The sequence below is a fragment of the Pseudophryne corroboree genome, chromosome 5 (genome assembly GCF_028390025.1).
Source record: "Pseudophryne corroboree isolate aPseCor3 chromosome 5, aPseCor3.hap2, whole genome shotgun sequence".
NCBI lineage: Eukaryota > Metazoa > Chordata > Amphibia > Anura > Myobatrachidae > Pseudophryne > Pseudophryne corroboree.
In genome coordinates this window covers 338450610-338474214 of record NC_086448.1, presented here as the reverse complement: position 1 = coordinate 338474214, position 23605 = coordinate 338450610, and the positions used below count along the sequence as shown (strand labels likewise).

The window sequence follows — 23605 nt, the reverse complement described above, 5'->3', positions numbered from 1 at the left end:
CACATGTACCACCAAATGCTGCTCTATATGCATTTGGAAATGCAACCAGGCCATCTCAAAAACATGATCCTGCCTGGCTCCTAGATCTCATCTAGGCTGTTTAGATGCCACAGCCAGAGCCTGGTGCTGGTTTTTAAAAAACTGGGAACCCCTACACAATTTGTTCCCAGTATATCAACAACGAGGACCGGCTCAAAGAGCCTGGGGCTGATTATGCTTATGAGGAGGGACACCACACAATGTTTTATTTTATTTTAACTATTTAAATACTTTACACATTGAAGCCCTGCACGGATCTCACTGATCCGGCTGGGCTTCTATGTGTCATGTCCGGCGTAGTTTTACTAATCTCTCACGCAAAACACTGCCCGACAATATGAATTACATCGACATTGGTGAACTCAAATTGAAAAAAACACGGTAGTTTAGTAAATTTTCCGTGTTTTTTTCCAAAAAGTTGCGATATCAAACGGTGCATGTGCTCAATGCATGCGCACAGCGTCAATTAACCGGAGCCAACTGCCCCACCCACAATGGGACACTGAGGCCAACGGCTGGGACAGTGGCACACTCCCCAAAAAATTAGACTGTCCCGCGAAAATCGGGACAGTTGGGAGGTATTGATACAGATCCAAAACCAGAACACAGGGTTCGGTGCACATCTCTTGTACCAAACTCTTACTGGCAAATGTTCTATTGGAAGGCTCTATTAGTCTCTGGATTATCCTGTTGCTAACTTGGCTTAATGTGAAGTACTGCAGAACAATAGCAATCTGAAGAACTTTGGCCCTCATTCCGAGTTTTTTGCTCGCTAGCTGCTTTTAGCAGCAGTGCACACGCTAAGCCGCCGCCCTCTGGGAGTGTATCTTAGCTTAGCAGAATTGCGAACGAAAGATTAGCAGAATTGCGAATAGAAATTTCTTTGCAGTTTCTGAGTAGCTCGGGACTTACTCTGCCACTGCGATCAGTTCAGTCAGTTTCGTTCCTGGTTTGACGTCACAAACACACCCAGCGTTCGCCCAGACACTCCCCCGTTTCTTCAGACACTCCCGCGTTTTTCCCAGAAACGCCAGCGTTTTTTCGCACACTCCCAGAAAACGGCCAGTTTCCGCCTAGAAACACCCACTTCCTGTCAATCATACTACGATCACCAGAACGATGAAAAATCCTCGTTAGGCCGTGAGTAAAATACCTAACTTTTGTGTAAAATAACTAAGCGCATGCGCTCTGCGAACCTTGCGCATGCGCAGTAAGCGACTAATCGCAATATAGCGAAAATCGGCAACGAGCGAACAACTCGGAATGACCCCCTTTATGTAGTGTCTGGGTGTGATGTGCAATTTTATTCCCAGAGCTGTCACAGCCTCTAAGTGCAGGCAGGAGCTCTCCTCAGCAGCTGGCCGGTCTCTCTGTTAGTGTTCTCCCTGCAGCAGCCACCCACCTCTGACATATATTGTATGAAGCCACCTCCTTGCTGTAGTCACTGCTGAGAGAAACAAGGTTGAACGGGAGCTGACCCGGGCACTCAGGAACTGCTGCACGGCATTTCTGATATAGGTGCTTACCATTAAATAACGCTTGCCTATACTGTATCTTACTTTCTTTCCTTGATTTATACTTGTTTAAACTAGAGATAAGCGGTTTGGATTTTAAGAAATCTGAACCACTCCGAACTTCCGGGATCCGAGACAATCAAGTCGGGGCTCAGATCTTCCCCAGCTGCCTTGGATCCCGACCAGAGGCGAAACCACGAGATACCGCTGTCGGATCTCGTGCTTTTTGGCTTAGGCTCCAATTTCAAAAGTCCAATTAAATTAATGGGTTGACCGCTGATTGTCTGAGAAAGCCGTCTGTCACGGCTCTCAGCCAATCAGTGTTTCCCCATTGGCTTTAATGTGACTGGATAAAGGCCCGGACCGTGGCAATTACACCAACACCTGCACTGCCGACACCTCCACACTGCCGACACCCCCACACTAAGAATACCGCCGTCACTCATGCTCTGCCGACACCCCCACACTAAGGACACCACCAGCACTCCAGCAATGCCGGCACCCCCGCAATGAGGACATTGCCAGCACTCCTGCAGTGCGGGCACAACCAGCACCCCGTACTGCTGACTCGGCTGGCACTCCCACACTGCTGACACACCTCTGCACGGAGGACACCACCAATATGCCAGCATCCCAGCAATACTGACACCATCAGCAACCTCGCACTGAGGACACTGCCAGTACTGCCGACTCTGCTAGCAACTCCGCACCGAGGACACTGCAGGCATCCCCACACTGAGGATACCACCATCACTACTGACATCACCCCAGCAGTACGGACACCACTGGCAACTCGACACTGAGGACACTGTCAGCACTACCGACACTGCCAGCACCCCTGCAGTGAGAACACCCCTGGCACCCCCACACTGCCGAAACAGCCAGCAGTACCGACACCACGCTGAGTACACCACCATCACTGCTGACACCACCAGCACCCCAGCAGTACCGACACCACCGGCAACCCCACACTGAGGACTCTGCCAGCACCCCTGCATTGCCGACACTACTGCACTGAAGATCCTCTGTCACAGTAAGTGTACTATTGGTGTATCTGCCCTGCACTGTATCTTGCATTGTCTAAGACCCGCACTGTATCCCGCAGTATATCTTTACCACACTGTATACAACCTACACTGTATCCAACCATCAATGTATCCCACACAGTATCCTACCCGCACTCTATCCAACCAGCAACGTATCCAGTACTGTATCGATCCAAACTGTATCAGACCCACACAGTATCCAACCAGCAGTGTATTCCGCACTGTATCCAACCCTCACTGTATCCAACCTGCACTGTATCTAAACCACACTTTATCCCACACTGGGGTATATTTACTAAGGTCCCGATTTTGACCGAGATGGTGTTTTTTCTTCAAAGTGTCATCTCGGGAATTTACTAAACTCAAATCACGGCAGTGATGAGGGCATTTGTATTTTTTTGGTAGTCCTCGGAAAAAATTACGAATGAAAACACCATCGGTCAAATACGGCTGGAATTTGGTAGAAATCGGTCATTTACTAAAAAGTGCAAATCACAAACACTGCCGACAATAGCCAAACACTGCCGTGATTAAATGCAAATCGTGAAAAAGTGCTAAAAAAAACAGATCTGCTTTTTTTTACCGTGTTCGGATAGGCATGCACGGATCCATGAGATCCGTGCATGTTTTTCAGTGGGAAGGGGTGGGAAAGTGTTAATTTTTTTTTTTTTTTAAATGCGTGGGGTCCCCCCTCCTAAGCAAAACCAGCCTCGGGCTCTTTGAGCCGGCCCTGGTTGTAAAAATATGGGGGGAAAAGTGACGGGTTCCCCCATATTTAAACAACCAGCACCGGGCTCTGCGCCTGGTCCTGGTTCCAAAAATACGGGGGACAAAAAGCGTAGGGGTCACCCGTATTTCTGAAACCAGCACCGGGCTCCACTAGCCAGATACATAATGCCACAGCCGGGGGACACTTTTATATTGGTCCCTGCGGCCCTGGCATTACATACCCAACTAGTCACCCCTGGCCGGGGTACCCTGGAGGAGTGGGGACCCCTTCAATCAAGGGGTCCCCCCCCCCTCCAGCCACCCAAGGGCCAGGGGTGAAGCCCGAGGCTGTCCCCCCCATCCAAGGGCTGCGGATGGGGGGCTGATAGCCTTTTTGACAAAAGTTGAATATTGTTTTTAGTAGCAGTACTACAAGTCCCAGCAAGCCACCCCCGCAAGCTGGTACTTGGAGAACCACAAGTACCAGCATGCGGTGGAAAACCGGGCCCGCTGGTACCTGTAGTACTACTACAAAAAAAAATACCCCAATAAAAACAGAAGACACACACCTTGAAAGTAAAAGTTTAATACATACATCCACACCTCCATACACACATACTTACTTATGTTCACACGAGGGTCGGTCCTCTTCTCCATGTAGAATCCATGGGGTACCTGTTGGAAAAATTATACTCACATAATCCAGTGTAGATGGGTCCTCTTCTTTTCTATTTGTAATCCACGTACTTTGCAAAATAAAAAAACGGACACCCGACCACGCACTGAAAGGGGCCCCATGTTTTCACATGGGACCACTTTCCCCGACTGCCAGGAACCCCCCCTGACTTCTGTCTAAGAGGGTTCCTTCAGCCAATCAGGGAGCGCCACGTTGTGGCACCCTCCTGATTGGCTGTGTGCTCCTGTAGTGTATGACAGGCAGCACACGGCAGTGATACAATGTAGCGCCTATGCGCTCCATTGTAACCAATGGTGGGAACTTTGTGGTCAGCGGTGAGGTTACTTTCGGTCAACCGCTGACCACAAAGTTCCCACCATTGGTTACAATGGAGCGCATAGGCGCTACATTGTAACACTGCCGTGTGCTGCCTGTCATACACTACAGGAGCACACAGCCAATCAGGAGGGTGCCACAACGTGGCGCTCCCTGATTGGCTGAAGGAACCCTCTTAGACAGAAGTCAGGGGGGGTTCCTGGCAGTCGGGGAAAGGGGTCCCATGTGAAAACATGGGGCCCCTTTAAGTGCGTGGTCGGGTGTCCGTTTTTTTATTTTGCAAAGTACGTGGATTACAAATAGAAAAGAAGAGGACCCATCTACACTGGATTATGTGAGTATAATTTTTCCAACAGGTACCCCATGGATTCTACATGGAGAAGAGGACCGACCCTCGTGTGAACATAAGTAAGTATGTGTGTATGGAGGTGTGGATGTATGTATTAAACTTTTACTTTCAAGGTATGTGTCTTCTGTTTTTATTGGGGTATTTTTTTAGTAGTAGTACTACAGGTACCAGCGGGCCCGGTTTTCCACCGCATGCTGGTACTTGTGGTTCTCCAAGTACCAGCTTGCGGGGGCGGCTTGCTGGGACTTGTAGTACTGCTACTAAAAACAAAATTCAACTTTTGTCAAAAAGGCTATCAGCCCCCCATCCGCAGCCCTTGGATGGGGGGGGGGACAGCCTCGGGCTTCACCCCTGGCCCTTGGGTGGCTGGAGGGGGGGACCCCTTGATTGAAGGGGTCCCCACTCCTCCAGGGTACCCCGGCCAGGGGTGACTAGTTGGGTATGTAATGCCAGGGCCGCAGGGACCAATATAAAAGTGTCCCCTGGCTCTGGCATTATGTATCTGGCTAGTGGAGCCCGGTGCTGGTTTCAGAAATACGGGGGACCCCTACGCTTTTTGTCCCCCGTATTTTTGGAACCAGGACCAGGCGCAGAGCCCGGTGCTGGTTGTTTAAATATGGGAGAACCCCTGTCACTTTTTCCCCCATATTTTTACAACCAGGGCCGGCTCAAAGAGCCCGAGGCTGGTTTTGCTTAGGAGGGGGGACCCCACGCATTTTTTTTTTCAAGATTTTAACAATGATTTATTTTTTTATAGAGGTGCACAATGAAGCCCAGCACGGATCTCACAGATCCGGCTGAGATTCATTGTGCTAAAGTCGGCAGTGTTTTACAAGTCACTCACGTAAAACACTGCAAAAAAAAACGAATGACATCGACATCGGTAAATACGAAAATGCAGAATATGACAGCTTAGTAAATTAGTCGTAATAAATTCAAAAAGTTGCAACTTTACACTTTCGATGTCATTCGTGATTGAACTTTAACCTCGGGAAAATACGAATTTTAGTAAATATACCCCACTGTATTTAACCAGTAATATATCCCGCACTGTATCTGACCCGCACTGTATCCAACCCACACAGTATCCAACCAGCGATGTATCCCGCATTGTAACCAACCAACACTGTATCTTACCCGCACTGTATCCAACCCACACTGTATACCGCAGTTTAGCAAGCCAGCCTTTGGCCAGTATTGGTGAAAACAATATTGTGAGCAGAGAGGTGGTCAAAATTGAGTGGAAATGACTAGAAATTAATGTTATTGAGGGTAATAATACTCTAGGAACAAAAAAAGGCCCAAATTAAGTGATTTTAGCTTTTTTTGTAAATTTTTCAAAATAATCCAAAACCAAAGCCAGTCACGGTGGTTTGGCAAATCCAAATCCAGCTGACGAATCAGAACTAAATCCAGCAAAATGGCCCGATGCACATCCCTAGTTTAAACAATCCCCAGCACTAGATCACCTACCGTCACATGGTATGTTTCTTAGCTCCCCAAAACTCTACCCTATTTCTAATTTGATTGTATTTTTTTGTACCACAGGTTAAATCTTATGTGCACTCCTCAGCCAAACTGGACATAATTATTATTAAAGTTAAGCAGATAAGCATTCAATTTAATTTATCATGATAGGCAGTCACTTATGGCTTTCATCAAAAATCTCTTTTATGGGTTGTCTTCAATGACCATCTGTTCTTCCTGTTCACATTGCTTCACACAGTGTGCAGCCACAGAGATTCTTATTTAATCTAGATCACATTGTTTATCCTTGCTCACTGTTATAATCATTTTGAAAGTAGGTATGTCATTCTCTTTCATGGGGAGCTTATTGGACAATGCCTTACACAATCATTGATTGCATCTATGTATAGCTTCAAAACTATTTACTTTAACTGTCATTGTATCTTTTCACATTACATACATACATTCATATTTTTCATTCTCATTCATTTCTACCATGTATTATATCAATAGTGCATGTTTCTAGTCTGCTGTTTTAACTTTCTAATTTTATCTCATTTAATTATGTTAGTTGTACTTCATCTGACACCCCTGTCACTAATCATTATGTGTTTGCATTTCATGGTTATTCATTCTCACTGAATTCATTTCTCATTCACTAAAGTTATTCAAATGTTATTCACCGGTTTTACCTAAGACCACCCCCAGTTCATCAATCCTATGGGAACCATCTGTCAACCCAGCCTCTCTCTCCAACTTTATTCTATTTCTTTCCTGTCTTTGCCTCCAAACTACAACTTATATACCGTACAACCACCTATCTCGCTTACTCTACTCACTCCCTACTCTACTCTCTGCAATCGGGTTTCCACCGAGACTGTACTTAATAATTTACTTGCAGCAAGTATATGGCCAGTTCTCCATACTCATTCTTTTGGACCTCCCTGCTACTGTACTTTTGACACAGACCACCTTTATCTGTGCACCCTTTACTCCAGTGGTCTTTTTTGACGAAATTCTTTTCTATTGAACTGCTCCTTGAGGGGGAGATGTATCAAACATTAGCGATAGATAGCATGTAGAAGTTGCCAATAGCGACCAATCAGCTTATAATGGCCCCATAAATCTGCAATGGAATGAGTCAATTCCTTGATCCCCAGACTGTGGGGTTGTAGAAATCGCGTAAATCCAACATGCTGGATTTCCATGATATGCTGTTCCTGCCCAAAAATTGGTTGTGATCGTCAAATTGGGAATTTTTAACTTGAAGCGTTTCCTCCAATTCCCAGACAAATCGCGGATCATATCAGGGAATCGATACCTTGTTGTATGGTCTGCATACAGTAACTCATTTTATAGACCATACCGGCAGTGGGCACAGCGAGTCCCCTCACAGACTTGCTGTTCTTACTGCGCATCGGGCCCGCTGGCGAGCTTGGCTCACCACAGGTTATATTCCCACTTGGGTGGTGGGTGGACCCACCACCCGAGTGGGAATATGGGGCTGCAGTCGGGATTTTGACCGCTGGCATTTAGCTGCCTGTCAGGATTCCGGTGGCGTGATCTTGAATGCTGGGATCCCAACAGGCGGTATATTACATGCATACCCTCTGTTTAGGTCTCACATGGCCCAATTCTCAGCCCTCTGCTTTTCTCTCTCTGCATCTCATTTCTTGGTGAACACATTTGCTCCTATAGCTTAGTAGGACATCTATGCTGAAAAATTTGACTCTCCTCTCCTCTCTACTTCAAAAGTTTCTCATTTAATCAAAATTCAAATCTCTGTCACAATCAATAACACCATAGTTTCTCCAGCTCCCAAGACTACTGCCTTGGTGTCACACCTGACTTACATTTTTACTTAATTCTTCCCCCTATATTTTCTCTCCAAGTGAGAGATGTATCAAGCCTTCTAAAGAGTGGAGCAGTGGACAACTGTAGCTTTGAGGTAGAAATGAAGTATATTCAATAAAATGATAGATAGACGTTGACTGGTTGGTATGAGCAACCTCTCCAATTGTCCTTTAACACACTCTTTAGATGGCTTGATAGATGTCCTCCCAGTCTTGCAGCCTCCGTCGTCACAATATTTAGAACATGTAATTTCTTATCCAAGATGCTGTCAAATCTCTTTTCCATTTTTTTATCTCTTGTGTTTATTAGTGTGACCTCCTATCTGGCATGCCCTCACTCACTTATCACCACTTTAATAAGCCTAAAATGCTGTAGCAAGACTAAACTTCCTCTCCTGTGGCTAAACGCTAGAAATACCAGTCTACAAATCTCAATAAATTTGTTTTGAGAATGACACAGGATGCTTTACTGATGGCAGTGCTCACCTTTCCTTCTCCAGACAAGGGCAGCAAAGAAGCCACTTCTTTCCAGGAAAAACATCAAGGACAGACTGATATTCTGCAAAAAGTAGAGGGATTGGACTGCTGAGGACTGGGATAAAGTAATTTTCTCTGATCAATCCCCTTTCAGATTGTTTGGGGCATCTGGGAAAAACGCTTCTCCAAAGAAGGAAAGGTGAGTGATACCATCAGACCTGTGTCATGTCAATAGTGTCATTCTCAAAACTTTTGGCTGTATGTAGAGATGAGATTTGAGATCTGAGAAGGGGTATTGTTGTTAATGAGAACTTTGAAGGTAGACCATTCATGTGTGGGGTTGCTTCTCAACCAAGCGAGTGGGCTCACTCACAATTTTGCCTAAGAACACAGCCATGAATAAAGAATGGTAGAAAAACATCCTCTAAGAGCAACTTCTCCCAACCATCCAAGAACAGTTTGGTGACGAACAATGCCTTTTCCAGCATGATTAACCACCTTGACATAAGGCAATAGTGATAACTAAGTGGCTTGGATAATAAAATATCAAAATTTTGGGTCCATGGCCAGGAAACTCCCCAGACCTTAATCCCATTGAGAGGTTGTGGTGAATCCTCAAGAGGCGGCTGGACAAACAAAAACCCACAAATTCTGACAAACTCCAAGCATTATTAGGCAAGAATGGGCAGCCATCGGTCAGTATGTGGCCCAGAAGTTGATTGATACCATGTCAGAGCAAATTGCAAATGTCTGAATAAGAAGGGTCACCACTGCAAATATTGACTCTTTGCATAAATTTAATGTAATTGGCAATAAAAGCCTTTGACACTTATGAAATGCTTGTAATTTTACTTCAGTATACCATAGTAACATCTGACAAAAAAGTCTAAAAACACTGAAGCAGCAAACTTTATGAAAACCAATATTTGTTTCATTCTCAAAACTTTTGGCCACAGCTGTATAGTACTCTCCCCCCTACATCTATCTTCTACCTGTGCCTTATCTTTGTCTACAAGACTTCTCTTGTGTTACCAGTTTATAGAATACATAACCATGCCTAGTCATTCACCTTCACAGCCTTCGTATATTTATATTATCTCTTGAAACCCTTCACTTTTTACAACTTACCATACTCCAACTTCATTAAGGCTTCTAAAACTCATAAAGTGCACAATATGTTTATACTAATCACTTTAAAATGGACACTCCCATTTACAATTTAACAAGCTTTATGTAGAGCCAATTTACAACATACCTTTGACTGAGAAGCTACAAATTGTATGTATACACTTCGCAAATTCATTTTTGCGCTTGTTCAATTGCAGGAACCAAAACGCCACACACTGTATTTACAATGTAGTCAAAGGGGGAGTATCCTGTTAGCTGCAATAATTTACCGCTCCTAATAGGTTCGCCGGGGGCTATCCAATTAGCCCTGATAATAGGCACTTATCGGACATTATGCTTCTGGTGCCTCATTATGCTTCTGGTGCCTTTCTAATCCAGAAATTAGGAAAATAGCAAATTCATGTAGAACTTTATATTATTCCTGGTTCAGGAGGTAAAATATGTGGGGTTAATTAGCTAGGCCGGTAAAGGCAAGAGTTATGAGCACTTTAGCACAAAACTCCCATATTAAAAGTGTCAATGTGAAGGTAGGAAGAAGTTTCAATGTGAGGGTAGGCAGGAGTGCATTGTTTGAGGCTTGTGATTATAAGAAAACCAGAACAGGTATACAGTGAGAGAAATCCAAGAGTCTGCTTCATCTAGATCAACCCACACTCAAAGGTGGGAGTTTGCATGGACTAGGACTGCTTGAGTAAGGTAAGTGGCTAAGTACTGTAGTATTTATGAAAATACCTGACTTGCTTACACAGAAAGGAACCCCAACCCTCTAACTCAGAGGTTCTCAAACTCGGTCCTCGGGAGCCCACACAGTGCATGTTTTGCAGGTAACCCAGCAGGTGCACAGGTGTATTAATTACTCACTGACACATTTTAAAAGGTCCACAGGTGGAGCTAATTATTTCATTTGCGATTCTGTGAGGAGACCTGCAAAACATGCACTGTGTGGGCCCCCGAGGACCGAGTTTGAGAACCTCTGCTCTAACTAGACCATACACATTTTGAATCACAATAGTGGAAAGTTGGCAGTAATGGGTGTGGAAGACAAGCTGGGTCTGGAATAAGTAATGAAACCTAGGGAGGATGTTCATTTTAGTATTGTAGGTTTTATACAGACTATCCCACATTTGTACATATTATTCCAGGTAGTCAACTTTGTCTTTATAGAATTCATAAAAGTAAAGGAAATACAGTAGCTGGTCATAAGATTTATTAAAGATGAACACCTAAATAGTTTAGAATATAGATTCGCCAGTGGAAATCATAATTCTGGTTGAGCAAGGAGAGCATGTTTAGGTCAGTATTCAAGGGAAGGGTTTTCATTTTAAAGTTAAAGAACACCCCGTGATGTCTGGTGAGCAAAGATGAAAGAGTGGCAAGAGTCACACGGATTTCTCTTAACGGAAGCAAATAGCGAGTTGTTGCTTACAGTACATGCGTAGATGAGAATTTACGCATATTTGTGTATGTCTGTCCTAATCTGAGTCAGAAGCAACAAGCCCGGATCTGTATTTCTGTGAAATAGGGTATTTTGGAGTGGGAACTGGGTGTAATCACCTGATTTGTATGAGTGTCATGGCAGTTTCAAATAAGTGTTGTCTGGTGATTGCAGCAGCCGTCGTAAAATCATTGGGCGGAATGGTTCTCCACTTGCACAAGCATGATCCTAAACATTAGCTTAAGGTTGTAAATCAGGCTAATGCGGCTGCTCGCAACTACAGCTACTTTGCATGGAGAGCTAGGTTATAGTCCTAGGGACCAATCAGATTATCATAAATATCTGGGGTCCTAAACAGCTTGACTGCAAGAGGTTACACAGTTCAGACAAACAATAGAGGTCATAGGGAACACCCCTGTCTCCAGCCATCATTGGTATTAAAGGGGGTGGAACATAACCATTGGATAACGTCAAAGTCCAAATATTAAAATAAATGCAGCTTTGAATAAGAAATTCCCATGGTGTCCAAAGCCTGTAACTTAAAGCACATAAGAGACCAATCGATCCCCTTTGAGGGCATCTCCATGGTCACCATCAGAGCAGACAAAAAACCCTTATTTAGTACTTAAATGAGGTTGATTGTTTTGCAAGTAATATCCACCAATTATAGATATAAATGCTATATACTCAGAGTAATATGGTCAACTTGACAAAATCATTGTATTGGGATTAAAAATGTATAAAATGAAGATGTAATGAAATAATTGTATTACCTTGTTTGGATGTGGAAGTTGTTTGTAGTGCCAGTGTGTTCATAGTCATGGACAGCAGCTGCAAAAATCATTGCAAATATCTCCAGTTCTGTTAGCCAGTGCTAGAAAAGCAAAAGTAGATGATTGAAATGATCTATCATGTAACTTATTTGCTACTATTATCTAATATTCAAGTACTGTATGTAATAATTCCCTTCCTTCATTAAAATCTACTAGTAAAATTAAATATTTGATGCCTTTAGATAAAGCACCTCAAAATATCCTTATTCAGTTTTAGAGTAAATAGATCAATATTATATAGTCTAGGCCAGTGATTTACAACCTTTTTTTACTCGCGGCACACCGAACAATATTTTAAAATTGCCAAGGCACATCACCAATTCCCCACAGAAAAAAAACAACACACACATTGGCCCTCACAGTAAAAAAAAAAAATCCACACATACATTGGCCTACACAGAGAATACAATCACATTGCTCCCCACATAAATCACGTTGCTCCCTATATAAATCCTATTGCTTCCAACATTAATTATTCACATTGTCCCCCCCCCCATAAATCCTATTGCTCCCCACAGGAGAAATAACATAACAAATATTAGCCCCTACCGGTCAGCTGTCCTCCTCCCTGTCCCTGGCGAGGGTTGTTCATAGTGGAGTGCTGCGAGTACTGAGCAGCGGGCGGTCGGGCAGGTGTGGATGTGGGTGGGCAGGGAAAGCTGTGTATGCAGGCGGGAACTCGAACTTGTGTATGCAGGTGGGTGGGCTAGCTGAGTGATGAGACGCGGTGGCCGTGACCTATGATATCACACCCCCGCATCACAAAGGCATAGGTCATAGCCGGTGCATGACTGATCCTCTAAGAAGAGCCCAGGCCAACAGTTCATTCTGAAGGTGCAGGAAGCTGCTCTGGCTCCGCGGCACACCTAGCAACTGGTCACGGCACACTAGTGTGCCTCGGCACACTGGTTGAAAAAGACTGGTCTAGACAGAGGCGTCACCAGGTGTGGGTACACCCGGTGCGCACTCTGCATTACCACCCCCCCACACACACACACACACACACACCCCTCTTCCCACACTCACACCGCCAGAGCAGTGGGCGGGCCAAAAAGGGGCGTGGTCTACTTTAAAGGGGGCGTAGCCTCACGGGTCTCCTTCACTCCAGAGGGTGTATCCAGCTTCCTCGGAAATGCTGGCTGCCCCCAGAGACTAGGCAGCGTGCAGTGCCAGCTCCTTTTCTGTGACAGGATCCGAGTGCTGCAGAGGATTATCACACTGCAGCACTCGGCTCCTGTCACTGCAGAAGAGCCAGCACTTGGTGTCACCCCTTCCGTGGGTGACACCTGGGTGCGGGCCGCACCTGCCTTCTGACTCCACTGAGTCTAGATACTGATTAAATGTAATATTAATTTAACAGATATGCCTTGTTATTCCCAGCACATACTATAAAGCTCACTTTTTTGGGGAGCAGCTCTGTCCTGACGGATGCAGCTTTGATACACAGTTCTGATCCCCAGTTAGCTTACATTCCCGCAGAAACCCAACAATATTAAATAAAAACCTTTACGGGTATAGTTAGTAAATTATGTTTTATCCAGCTTCCCTCTGCAAGTTATGGTCTGTGCTGCAGCCTTGGGTTAGCAACCACCACTGGTGGTCACTAATGCTGTCTGTATTATATGGCAGTCACAAGTGCTGACAGTAGTATACTGTATAGCGGTCACTAATGACCAGAGGCGTAACTCTGGGAGGCAACGGAGTCATCTGCCGCCGGGCTCCTGCTCTGAAGGGGGGCACCTCTCCTCCCATTCTGTGACACCATTGAATTAAGTTAATTTATAGCTGCTGCTATCTCTTCAGTGGCCGACTTCCTCACTGGTCCCTGCACCTAACACGTCACAGCCTTTTCATTATACTGTAGATACACATATTGCAAGTTTCATACCCAGGATTAGGACCCACGACCTATTACACTGGAAGCAGAAACCTTACTGATGAAGCTGTTTGCTCCTGTATAGGAAATATGAGAATTCTAACTATATGAAGTTACTTCTCTGACAATTACACGTAACTTCATATACAGTGGGGATTGAAAGTTTGGGCACCCCAGGCGAAAATTCATTTTAATGTGCAAAAAGAAGCCAAGGAAAGATGGAAAAATCTCCAAAAGGCATCAAATTACAGATTAGACATTCTTATAACATGTCAAAAAAAGTTTGATTTTATTTCCATCATTTACACTTTCAAAAGAACAGAAAACAAAAAATGGCATCTGCAAAAGTTTGGGCACCCTGCAGAGTTAATACCTTGTACTGCCCCCTTTGGACAGCTGAGACCTGGCAGTGTCATGGATTGTTCTCAATCATCGTCTGGAAAGACCAGGTGATGTCAATCTCAAAAGTTTTAAAAACCCAGACTCATCTGACCTTGCTCCAACAATCAGCACCATGAGTTCCTCTAAGCAGTTGTGTAGAACACTGAAACTGAGAATAGTTGACGCTCACAAAGCAGGAGAAGGCTATAAGAAGATAGCAAAGCGTTATCAGATGCCCATATCCTCTGTTCAGAATGTAATTAAGAAATGGTAGTCATCAGGAACAGTGGAAGTTAAAGCAAGATCTGGAAGACCAAGAAATATATCAGACAGAACAGCTCGCAGGATTGTGAGAAAAGCAAGTCAAAATCCACGTTTGACTGCACGATCCCTCCAGGAAGATCTGGTAGACACTGGAATTGTGGTACACTATTCCACTATAAAGAGATACTTGTACAAATATGGTCTTCATGGAAGAGTCATCAGAAGAAAACCTCTTCTACGTCCTCACCACAAAAATCAGCGTTTGAAGTTTGCAAATGAACATATAGACAAGCCTGATGCATTTTGGAATAAAGTTCTGTGGACCGATGAGGTTAAAATAGAAGTTTTTGGCCAGAATGAGCAAAGGTTAGTTTGGAGAAGGAAGGGCGCAAAATTTAATGAAAAGAACCTCTGTCCAACTGTTAAGCATGGGGGTGGAATAAAAGAAAAACCAAAGAACAATTGCGCATAAAACCACACGTGCAGCCCAGGTCAACTCAAAATGGTTCACCACACCATAAACAATGCATACAGTAGAAAGGAGAGAGACCCAGTGGCGCAAATGGGGTAATATAATTAGAAATAATACAATACAATTCCCTTTAAAAGGGGATAATAAGTTCGTTCCAGGATTTTCGTTCTCCTTTCAGGGATTCCACATCAGATAGATACCTCAAGCAGGGAAGAAAAAATATCCTTAGTGTAACACTGTTTCAAATAGGTTTGTCACACTTTTATCGTATGATTACGCACTCACATTTTATAAATATTATATGTGCTCACCATCCTCCACACCTGTTTTTTTCTTCCTTCACCGCAGTATATGAAACTCAGAAAGGAAAATATATTTAGTGCAACACTGTTTTTTTAAAAACAGAAAGGTTTAATACAGAATTACACTCACAATGGTGAGTTGACACTTTTTGCGGTTGGACCGGCTGGTTCCGAATCCCTCTGTCGTGAGAGTCATTCTGTCCTCTGAGGAGGTCCTATATGCTTTGTTTCTTTTTTACCATTGTGAGTGTAATTCTGTATTAAACCTTTCTGTTTTTAAAAAAACAGTGTTGCACTAAATATATTTTCCTTTCTGAGTTTCATATACTGCGGTGAAGGAAGAAAAAAACAGGTGTGGAGGATGATGAGCACATATAATATTTATAAAATGTGAGTGTGTAATCATACGATAAAAGTGTGACAAACCTATTTGATACAGTGTTACACTAAGGATATTTTTTCTTCCCTGCTTGAGGTATCTATCTGATGTGGAATCCCTGAAAGGAGAACGAAAATCCTGGAACGAACTTATTATCCCCTTTTAAAAGGAATTGTATTGTATTATTTCTCATTATATTACCCCATTTGCGCCACTGGGTCTCTCTCCTTTCTACTGTAAGCATGGGGGTGGATCAATCATGCTTTGGAGTTGTATTGCAGCCAGTGGCACAGGGAACATTTCACGAATAGAAGGAAAAATGGATTCAATAAGATTCCAGCAAATTTTGGACGCTAACTTGATGCCATCTGTGAAAAAGCTGAAGTTAAAGAGAGGCTGGCTTCTACAAATGGATAATGATCCTAAACACACCTCAAAATCCACGGTGGATTACATGAAGAGGCGTAAACTGAAGATTTTGCCATGGCCTTCACAATCTCCTGACCTCAACATAATTGAAAATCTATGGATAGACCTTAAAAGAGCAGTGCGTCACAGACAGCCCAGGAATCTCAAAGAACTGGAAGACTTTTGTAAGGAAGAATGGGTGAAGATACCTCAAACAAGAATTTAAAGACTCTTGGCTGGCTACAAAAAGCATTTACAAGCTGTGATACTTGCCAAAGGGGGCAGTACAAGGTATTAACTCTGCAGGGTGCCCGAACTTTTGCAGACGCCATTTTTTGTTTTCTGTTCTTTTGAAAGTGTAAATGATGGAAATAAAATCAAACTTTTTTTTGACATGTTATAAGAATGTCTAAACTGTAATTTGATGCCTTTTGGAGATTTTTCCATCTTTCCTTGGCTTCTTTTTGCACATTAAAATGAATTTTTGCCTGGGGTGCCTAAACTTTCAATCCCCACTGTAGTTAAAATTCTCATGCTTCCTGTACAGGAGCAAATATCAGTAAAGTGTCTGCTGTCACTGTAACATATCATGGGTTATAATCCTGGGTACGACTGCTAAGAAATGTGTGATTTAAAATAAAAGACAAAGAAATGTATATATATACAGTAAATACTTTATTTTTTTCAGAACACTCCACAAAAAAACACACACACACACGTGTGTGTGTGTGTGTGTGTGTGTGTGTGTGTGTGTGTGTGTATATTATATATATATATATATATATATATATATGTATGAAATATACGAACACATGCATTCATATATTTATCTAAATATAGGGGGTGGGGGGCACCAATATTTATCTTGCCTCCGGGCAACTGGGACGAACTTCCGCCACTGGTAATGACTCAGATTAGGATGTACTAGTTAGGATTACTTAGTATAAAGAAACATGCTTTAGTGGTTGACTTGGTAAAGACTATCCACTGCATGGGAATATATATAAAAAAACAACAACTTTATTTAAGCCACTTTTATTTTTTATAATCATATAGATACTAGCCCGTCAAAATGACGGAACAACATAACCGAACAGAGCAACACTTGAATTACTCCATCTGGTGCTATCTAGTGGCTGCCGGTGCGCAAAACACTTGAATTCCCCCCATAGAGGTGAAAAGGAGCATTAGGTTTATATTAGATAGGATTAAAGCAAGGGTTGGCAGGTCTGTGAACATGTAAAATTACAGACTTGAGTATCATCCCATGCTTTAACACAATTAACGTCCACATGTCAGAATGCTAACGGAATAAGTGCCAAGAAAATTCTACGTCATCACAAGTGTTTCAGTCTATAAAAAAAAATCTTGTTTTTATGGATTTTGTGGATATTAAAGAATGTTATATTGTACTTAACCTGCAGCACTTTGGACTGTCCATGATTTTAACATTGTCTTGTGTTAAATTTAATCATGTTATATTTTTCCTTGCACATTTTCCTTTTATTATTCCATAGGCATAGTCACAAATAGACTTTCATGACCTTATGACTGCACTTGCGTGACATTTATACAATAGTTTTGTAAATGTCCATTTCTGTGTATGATAGGAATTTCTCATGCTTGTTTACACATATAGATGTGTCCACATACAGTACAGCTATCCTGAAGTCGCACCAAATAGCTCTAGTTGGCGCACTACAGACTTTGGAATGTAGCCGCGCCAAAACACTAATCTTAATTAACTGGGGCGTAACTAGAACTTTGGGGGCCCCATAGCAAAAACTTGAAAGGGCCCCCACTACAATGCTCGCAGGAGAGAGAGTGAGGAGAGTTAGAGAGAGACACACACACAGAGGGTGTCAAGAGAGAGAAGAGTGAGGCGCAAGAAAGAGAGGGAGGTCAGAGAGAGAGAAAGTTTCATGGAAAAAGAGGGAATGAGAAAGAGAGAGACAGGAGTGAGAGAGAGGGTGTCGGAAAAAGAGAGAGAAAGGGATGGGGAGAGAGGGCATCAGGGAGAGAGAGAGAGAGGGTGTCAGGGAGAGAGAGAAAGTGTCAGGAAGAGACTGTCAGAGAGAGAGTGTCACAACTGAGGGCTGGAGACCGTGACTGGGAGCCTCAGTTGTAGGGGCTGACGGGTACTTAAATTTAGGAGGAGCTATGTGACTCCTGGACATGCGTATTGGCAACAGCAAAGAATGCCCGAGGGCGTGACCACGACAACTGGGAATTCCTTAAGTGCTTTTATTAAATAAAAAGTCAAGTAACGTGCAAAAGAATAATAGAAAGTCACAAGTGATAATTAGGTGCACAATTGGTAAAGACCAGTAACCTGGAATATGGAGGAAAGTTCTGTAAACAATAAATGAAGCTGGGGTTCACTGGAAGATGAGTAATGAAGCTGGGGTTCGTAGGTAAATGAGAAAAGAAGCTGGAGTGCGCTGGTAACTGAGGAATGAAGGATGGTTACTGAAAAGCAAAAGTCCAAGCACAGGAATCAAAAGTAGACTGTAGAGGGTTAATCACTGGAGAGTCGGGTTACACTGCAGAGTGTGATCACCAGGGAAGTCAGGCTGAACTGCAGAATGGAATTGCAGGAGAAAGTCTGTAGTGAAGCTTGCAGGCTGGAATCACAGATGACAATGAAAGCACTGACAATCTTTTGGGAGCTGGGACAGGATATTTATACCTGCTGCATAGCAGGGATTGGTCTGGCAATTATGACAAGGCTCCAGCACCGTGGATAGGAGGAATAATGTCATGTGACTGGAGTCTAACATGGCTGCGCCCATGAACACACAAAGATGGGGAATTAAGTACTATAGGACAGGTGTAACAATGGCGATGAAGGCCGCAGTAGCAGAATCACATGCGCCCAGCGGCGCGCGGCGGTCAGCGAGACAGGAGCGGCAGCAGAGGCCCATGGAGGACGTACATCCAGAAGGCAGAATGGTGTCTCAGTACCCGGATCGTGACAGTACCCCCCCTTTTAGGAGTGGCCCCAGGACACTTCTTAAGTTTACCTGGCCATCTGGAATGGAACTTCTGGATGAAGACTTGTGCCAACTTGGAAGTGGGGAATCCATGACAGAATCCATCGAGGGATGAGCCCACGGACGATGAGGAACAGACAAGGAAACCAGTTGCCTAGTGGGTGACTGGCGGGATACTTTGTGCTGGGCACATTTTGGGCAGGAGGCCACAAATTCAGCAATGTCCTTTTTTAGGGTCGGCCACCAATTTGACCTGGAAACGAATTTTAAGGTCTTGCGTATGCACGCGTGTCCAGAAAAGCGAGAGGAATGTGCCCGATGCAAGAGCTTCCTCCTGAAAGCCGGCTTCACGAAATTTTTCCCTGGCGGGGGCATAGAGTCCATCCTCACTGCGGAGAACACCACTGGATCAACAATACAATGCTTGCCAGTAGACTCAGACTCATTTTCTTGCTCCCAGGAGCGGGAAAGGGCATCAGCCTTGTGATTCGGTGACCCCGGACAAAACTGTAGTTTGGAGTCTTGGCACGGAGGAGACGGGACATCAGAAGACTTGTAGGAGGATATGCAAACTGGAAGCTCTTTTTTGGAGACAAGTCTCTGAGCAGGAAGAACCCCATGCCAGGATACGGGTCGACTTCCAATCAACTTGAGGATTATGCAGACGTAGCCATGGGAGGCCTAGGACAACAGGATGGGTGGCCCTGGGGATAACCTGGAAAGAAATCAACTCTGTATGCTGGTCCCCTACCTTCAGACGGATAGGTAGGGTCTGGGAGGTAATCACCGCATCAGGAATCCTACTGCCGTCCACGGCAGTTAGAGATATAGGAGATGACAGTCTCTCAGTGGGTAGAGACCACTGCTTAACGAACCTCTCTGTAATAAAGTTTCCGGCTGCTCCAGAATCCAATAAGGCAGTGAGATTCTTTGTACGCTGAGCCACCTGCAGAGAAACTGAGAGATTGCAGTTACTTGGAAATGGAGAGAAATTCGTCACTCCTAGCTGGTCTTCTCCTTGGTGGGCTAGGACTTGAGGTTGTCCCGGACGCTTGGGACAGGACTTGATAACGTGAGAAGATTCGGCACAATACAAACAGAGACGCTCCGCAAGACGTCTACTACGCTCTGCCTGAGATAAACGAGAGCGACCTATCTGCATAGGTTCCTCCCTAGATGGAGATGGCTGACGAGGAATGGAAACAGTAGGAATCTTGGGAAATGTGGATCTTCCTCGTTCAACAGCCCTTTCACGGAACCGTAAATCGACCTTAGTGCAGAGGGAAATGAGCTCGTTTAACGTTAAAGGTAAGTCTCTAGCAGCGAGCTCATCTTTGATACGCTCAGATAGCCCTCCCCAGAAGGCTGCATAAAGAGCGTCATCATTCCAGGAGACTTCAGATGCCAAGGTCTGGAATTGCACCAAATACTGACAGACAGTTCGCGTCCCCTGACGCAGCCGAAGGATCTCTGAAGAAGCTGATGTCACTCGACCTGGCTCATCGAAAATTCATCTGAACGTTGCCACGAAGTTAGCATAGGATGACAACAGGGCATCAGACCTTTCCCATATAGGTGAGGCCCAGTCTAGAGCGGCACCACTGAGTAGAGAAATTAGGTATGCCACCTTAATGCGGTCAGTAGGGAAACTGCTGGGTTGCAATTCAAATTGGATCTCGCACTGGTTTAGGAAACCCCTGCAGGCTTTAGGGGACCCATCATATTTAGCAGGAGTCGGCAATTGAAGGTAGGGAGCAGGAACGGGTATGGTGGGTGGGGACACCACCGGAAGCGCTGGAGTCGACACACTGGATGCCCCTAATCCACGGAGGGCCGCTTGAATTTCATCCAGCTGGGAGGAGAGATCCTGGAGACAGCGAACAACATGACCTTGAGCAGCCTCCTGACGTTCAAGGCGGATTGCCAGTTCTTGTATCAGCCCATTCGCTTGGGCCTGATCTCCGGCTGGATCCATGTGGTCAGTGCTTACGGTCACAACTGAGGGCTGGAGACCGTGACTGGGAGCCTCAGTTGTAGGGGCTGACGGGTACTTAAATTTAGGAGGAGCTATGTGACTCCTGGACATGCGTATTGACAGCAGCAAAGAATGCCCGGGGGCGTGACCACGACAACTGGGAATTCCTTAAGTGCTTTTATTAAATAAAAAGTCAAATAACGTGCAAAAGAATAATAGAAAGTCACAAGTGATAATTAGGTGCACAATTGGTAAAGACCAGTAACCTGGAATATGGAGGAAAGTTCTGTAAACAATAAATGAAGCTGGGGTTCGCTGGAAGATGAGTAATGAAGCTGGGGTTCGTAGGTAAATGAGAAAAGAAGCTGGAGTGCGCTGGTAACTGAGGAATGAAGGATGGTTACTGAAAAGCAAAAGTCCAAACACAGGAATCAAAAGTAGACTGTAGAGGGTTAATCACTGGAGAGTCGGGTTACACTGCAGAGTGTGATCACCAGGGAAGTCAGGCTGAACTGCAGAATGGAATTGCAGGAGAAAGTCTGTAGTGAAGCTTGCAGGCTGGAATCACAGATGACAATGAAAGCACTGACAATCTTTTGGGAGCTGGGACAGGATATTTATACCTGCTGCATAGCAGGGATTGGTCTGGCAATTTTGACAAGGCTCCAGCACCGTGGATAGGAGGAATAATGTCATGTGACTGGAGTCTAACATGGCTGCGCCCATGAACACACAAAGAAGGGGAATTAAGTACTATAGGACAGGTGTAACAATGGCGATGAAGGCCGCAGTAGCAGAATCACATGCGCCCAGCGGCGCGCGGCGGTCAGCGAGACAGGAGCGGCAGCAGAGGCCCATGGAGGACGTACATTCAGAAGGCAGAATGGTGTCTCAGTACCCGGATCGTGACAGAGAGAGAGAGTGTCAGAGAGGGCGAGAGAGTGATAGTGTCAGACAGAGAGAGGGGGAGAGAGGCAGTTTTAGGGAGAGAAGGTCGGACACTATCAGGGAGAGAGAGTGTCAGAGAGAGACAGTGTTAGGGAGAGAGGGGGTGCAGTATCAAGGAGAGAGAGGTAGATAGGGTCAGAGAGAGAGAGAGAGAGACCGTCAGGGAGAGAGAGGGAAAGAGCGACAGTACCAGGGAGAGAGAGAGTGATAGTATCAGGGAAAGAGAGACAGTCTCAGAGACAGATACATAGTGTGATACATAGCACCCAACGCCCCAAGGTCATTTCCATTTTTTTTATTACAAATTACCACTTTGGTTGAATTGGGATACCCTAATGGGAAGAATTAAAATCTTATTGTGGGTCCCCGCACTCGCAGCTATTCTAATGTTGCTGCCGACGGGCGCGAGAAGTTCATTTCAGCTCACTACCCCTGGGGGTGGCAAGCTAAATTGCACGTAAAAAGACCCATTTGGGCACCCAAATGGAGTTTTTCATGCTCGCGCCCATTAGTTTAGTTGGGTTTAGGTGCTTTGCGCACCTAAACCCAGCTCTAATGGGCACGATCAGTGCGATAAGTGGGGGCAACTGAATATCGCCCTGCGATCTCCCGTCACTTTAGACGGGAGATCGGGTTCAATTAAACAATTGAATTCCCCCCTACACTATGTCTTGACCCAATGGCTTGCATATGCTCTCAATGAAATCCTCCACAGCCGTTAGCTGTGTTGTACAGGCTGAAAGCTCCAGCCTGTGTATCAACCTAAGACAGGAAAGCCGCTCCGTGCTGTGCCCGCAGGCAATGAATGCGCTGCTGTCTCTGTGAGATGCCTGCTGGCATTGTACAGATGCCGGGACCAAAGAGACTCAGGAAGATTGGTTCAGGCAGCGGGTGACCGGGAAGCACCGGGAAAAAGAGAGCTGGTGGGCGGGGAGAAGCGGTGAACCTTTATGACAGGTGGCGGGTGTGCGGGCAGTGGTGGGAGATGATGCCCTTGCAACTGGACACCGTACGCAAATGCATACTTCACGTGGCCCCCATGGTGGGAGGAGCTGCTACTGTGTCCTGGGGAGGAGGTGCGCAGCGCCCAGCAGCCAGACAACGGACAGCAGTGGAAACAAGGTGATTCTGCCTCCGCCCATTACTCCAGCACTGGCTCCTGTGTCACCGCTATCTCTCTCAGCCGCAGCTCGTACGGCAGCGGCTCCTCCTCACTGCATTCTGCTACAGAACATACATACACAGGCAAAGCCTTGTGAGTGCTTCAGTGTTACTGACTTGGTGCAGGGTGAGCGGTGGGTCCCGGGCCCCTGTGACAGCCTGGGCCGCATAGCAGCCGTATCCCCTGCATCTATGGTAGTTACGTCACTGCTAATTATCTAGTACACTATAAGCAAACTACGGTGCAAAATTGAGGAAAAAGTATAAAAGACAAATGAAAGGTCCTATACGGTTCAGTGGCAGATCTGGAAGGGGGGGGGGGGGGAATCATGGTAAATGGCCCCCATAATACACAATCATTTTCCTTTGGGAAGTCACGACCTCCCTCTTTCCTCTGTTCAGGGCCAACTTAGAGGAGGTGGAGGTCACGCCCACCCATGTCTAACATGGGGCGATATGAGTGACGCCTTGCCATGTATCATTATGCCTAATCTGCAACTTTATGGTCTTTATACTGAGGTCCAAGGGGGGCTATCCTATTACCAATGGTCAATGACCATTCTATTAGCCGCGATCCGGTGCACT

The 23605-nt window shown here is 45.0% G+C and overlaps 1 protein-coding gene across 6 annotated transcripts in view; it reads right to left on the bottom strand.

The window, feature by feature from the left end:
• PDE1C (phosphodiesterase 1C) overlaps window positions 1-23605 on the bottom strand; it is a 1445089-nt gene that overhangs the window by 285457 nt on the left and 1136027 nt on the right. For all 6 annotated transcript variants that reach the window (XM_063922562.1, XM_063922563.1, XM_063922564.1 and 3 more), the window contains one exon: window positions 11802-11902. In XM_063922562.1, the coding sequence (XP_063778632.1) occupies window positions 11802-11902 (101 nt within the window). The remainder of the gene's footprint in view (window positions 1-11801; window positions 11903-23605) is intronic.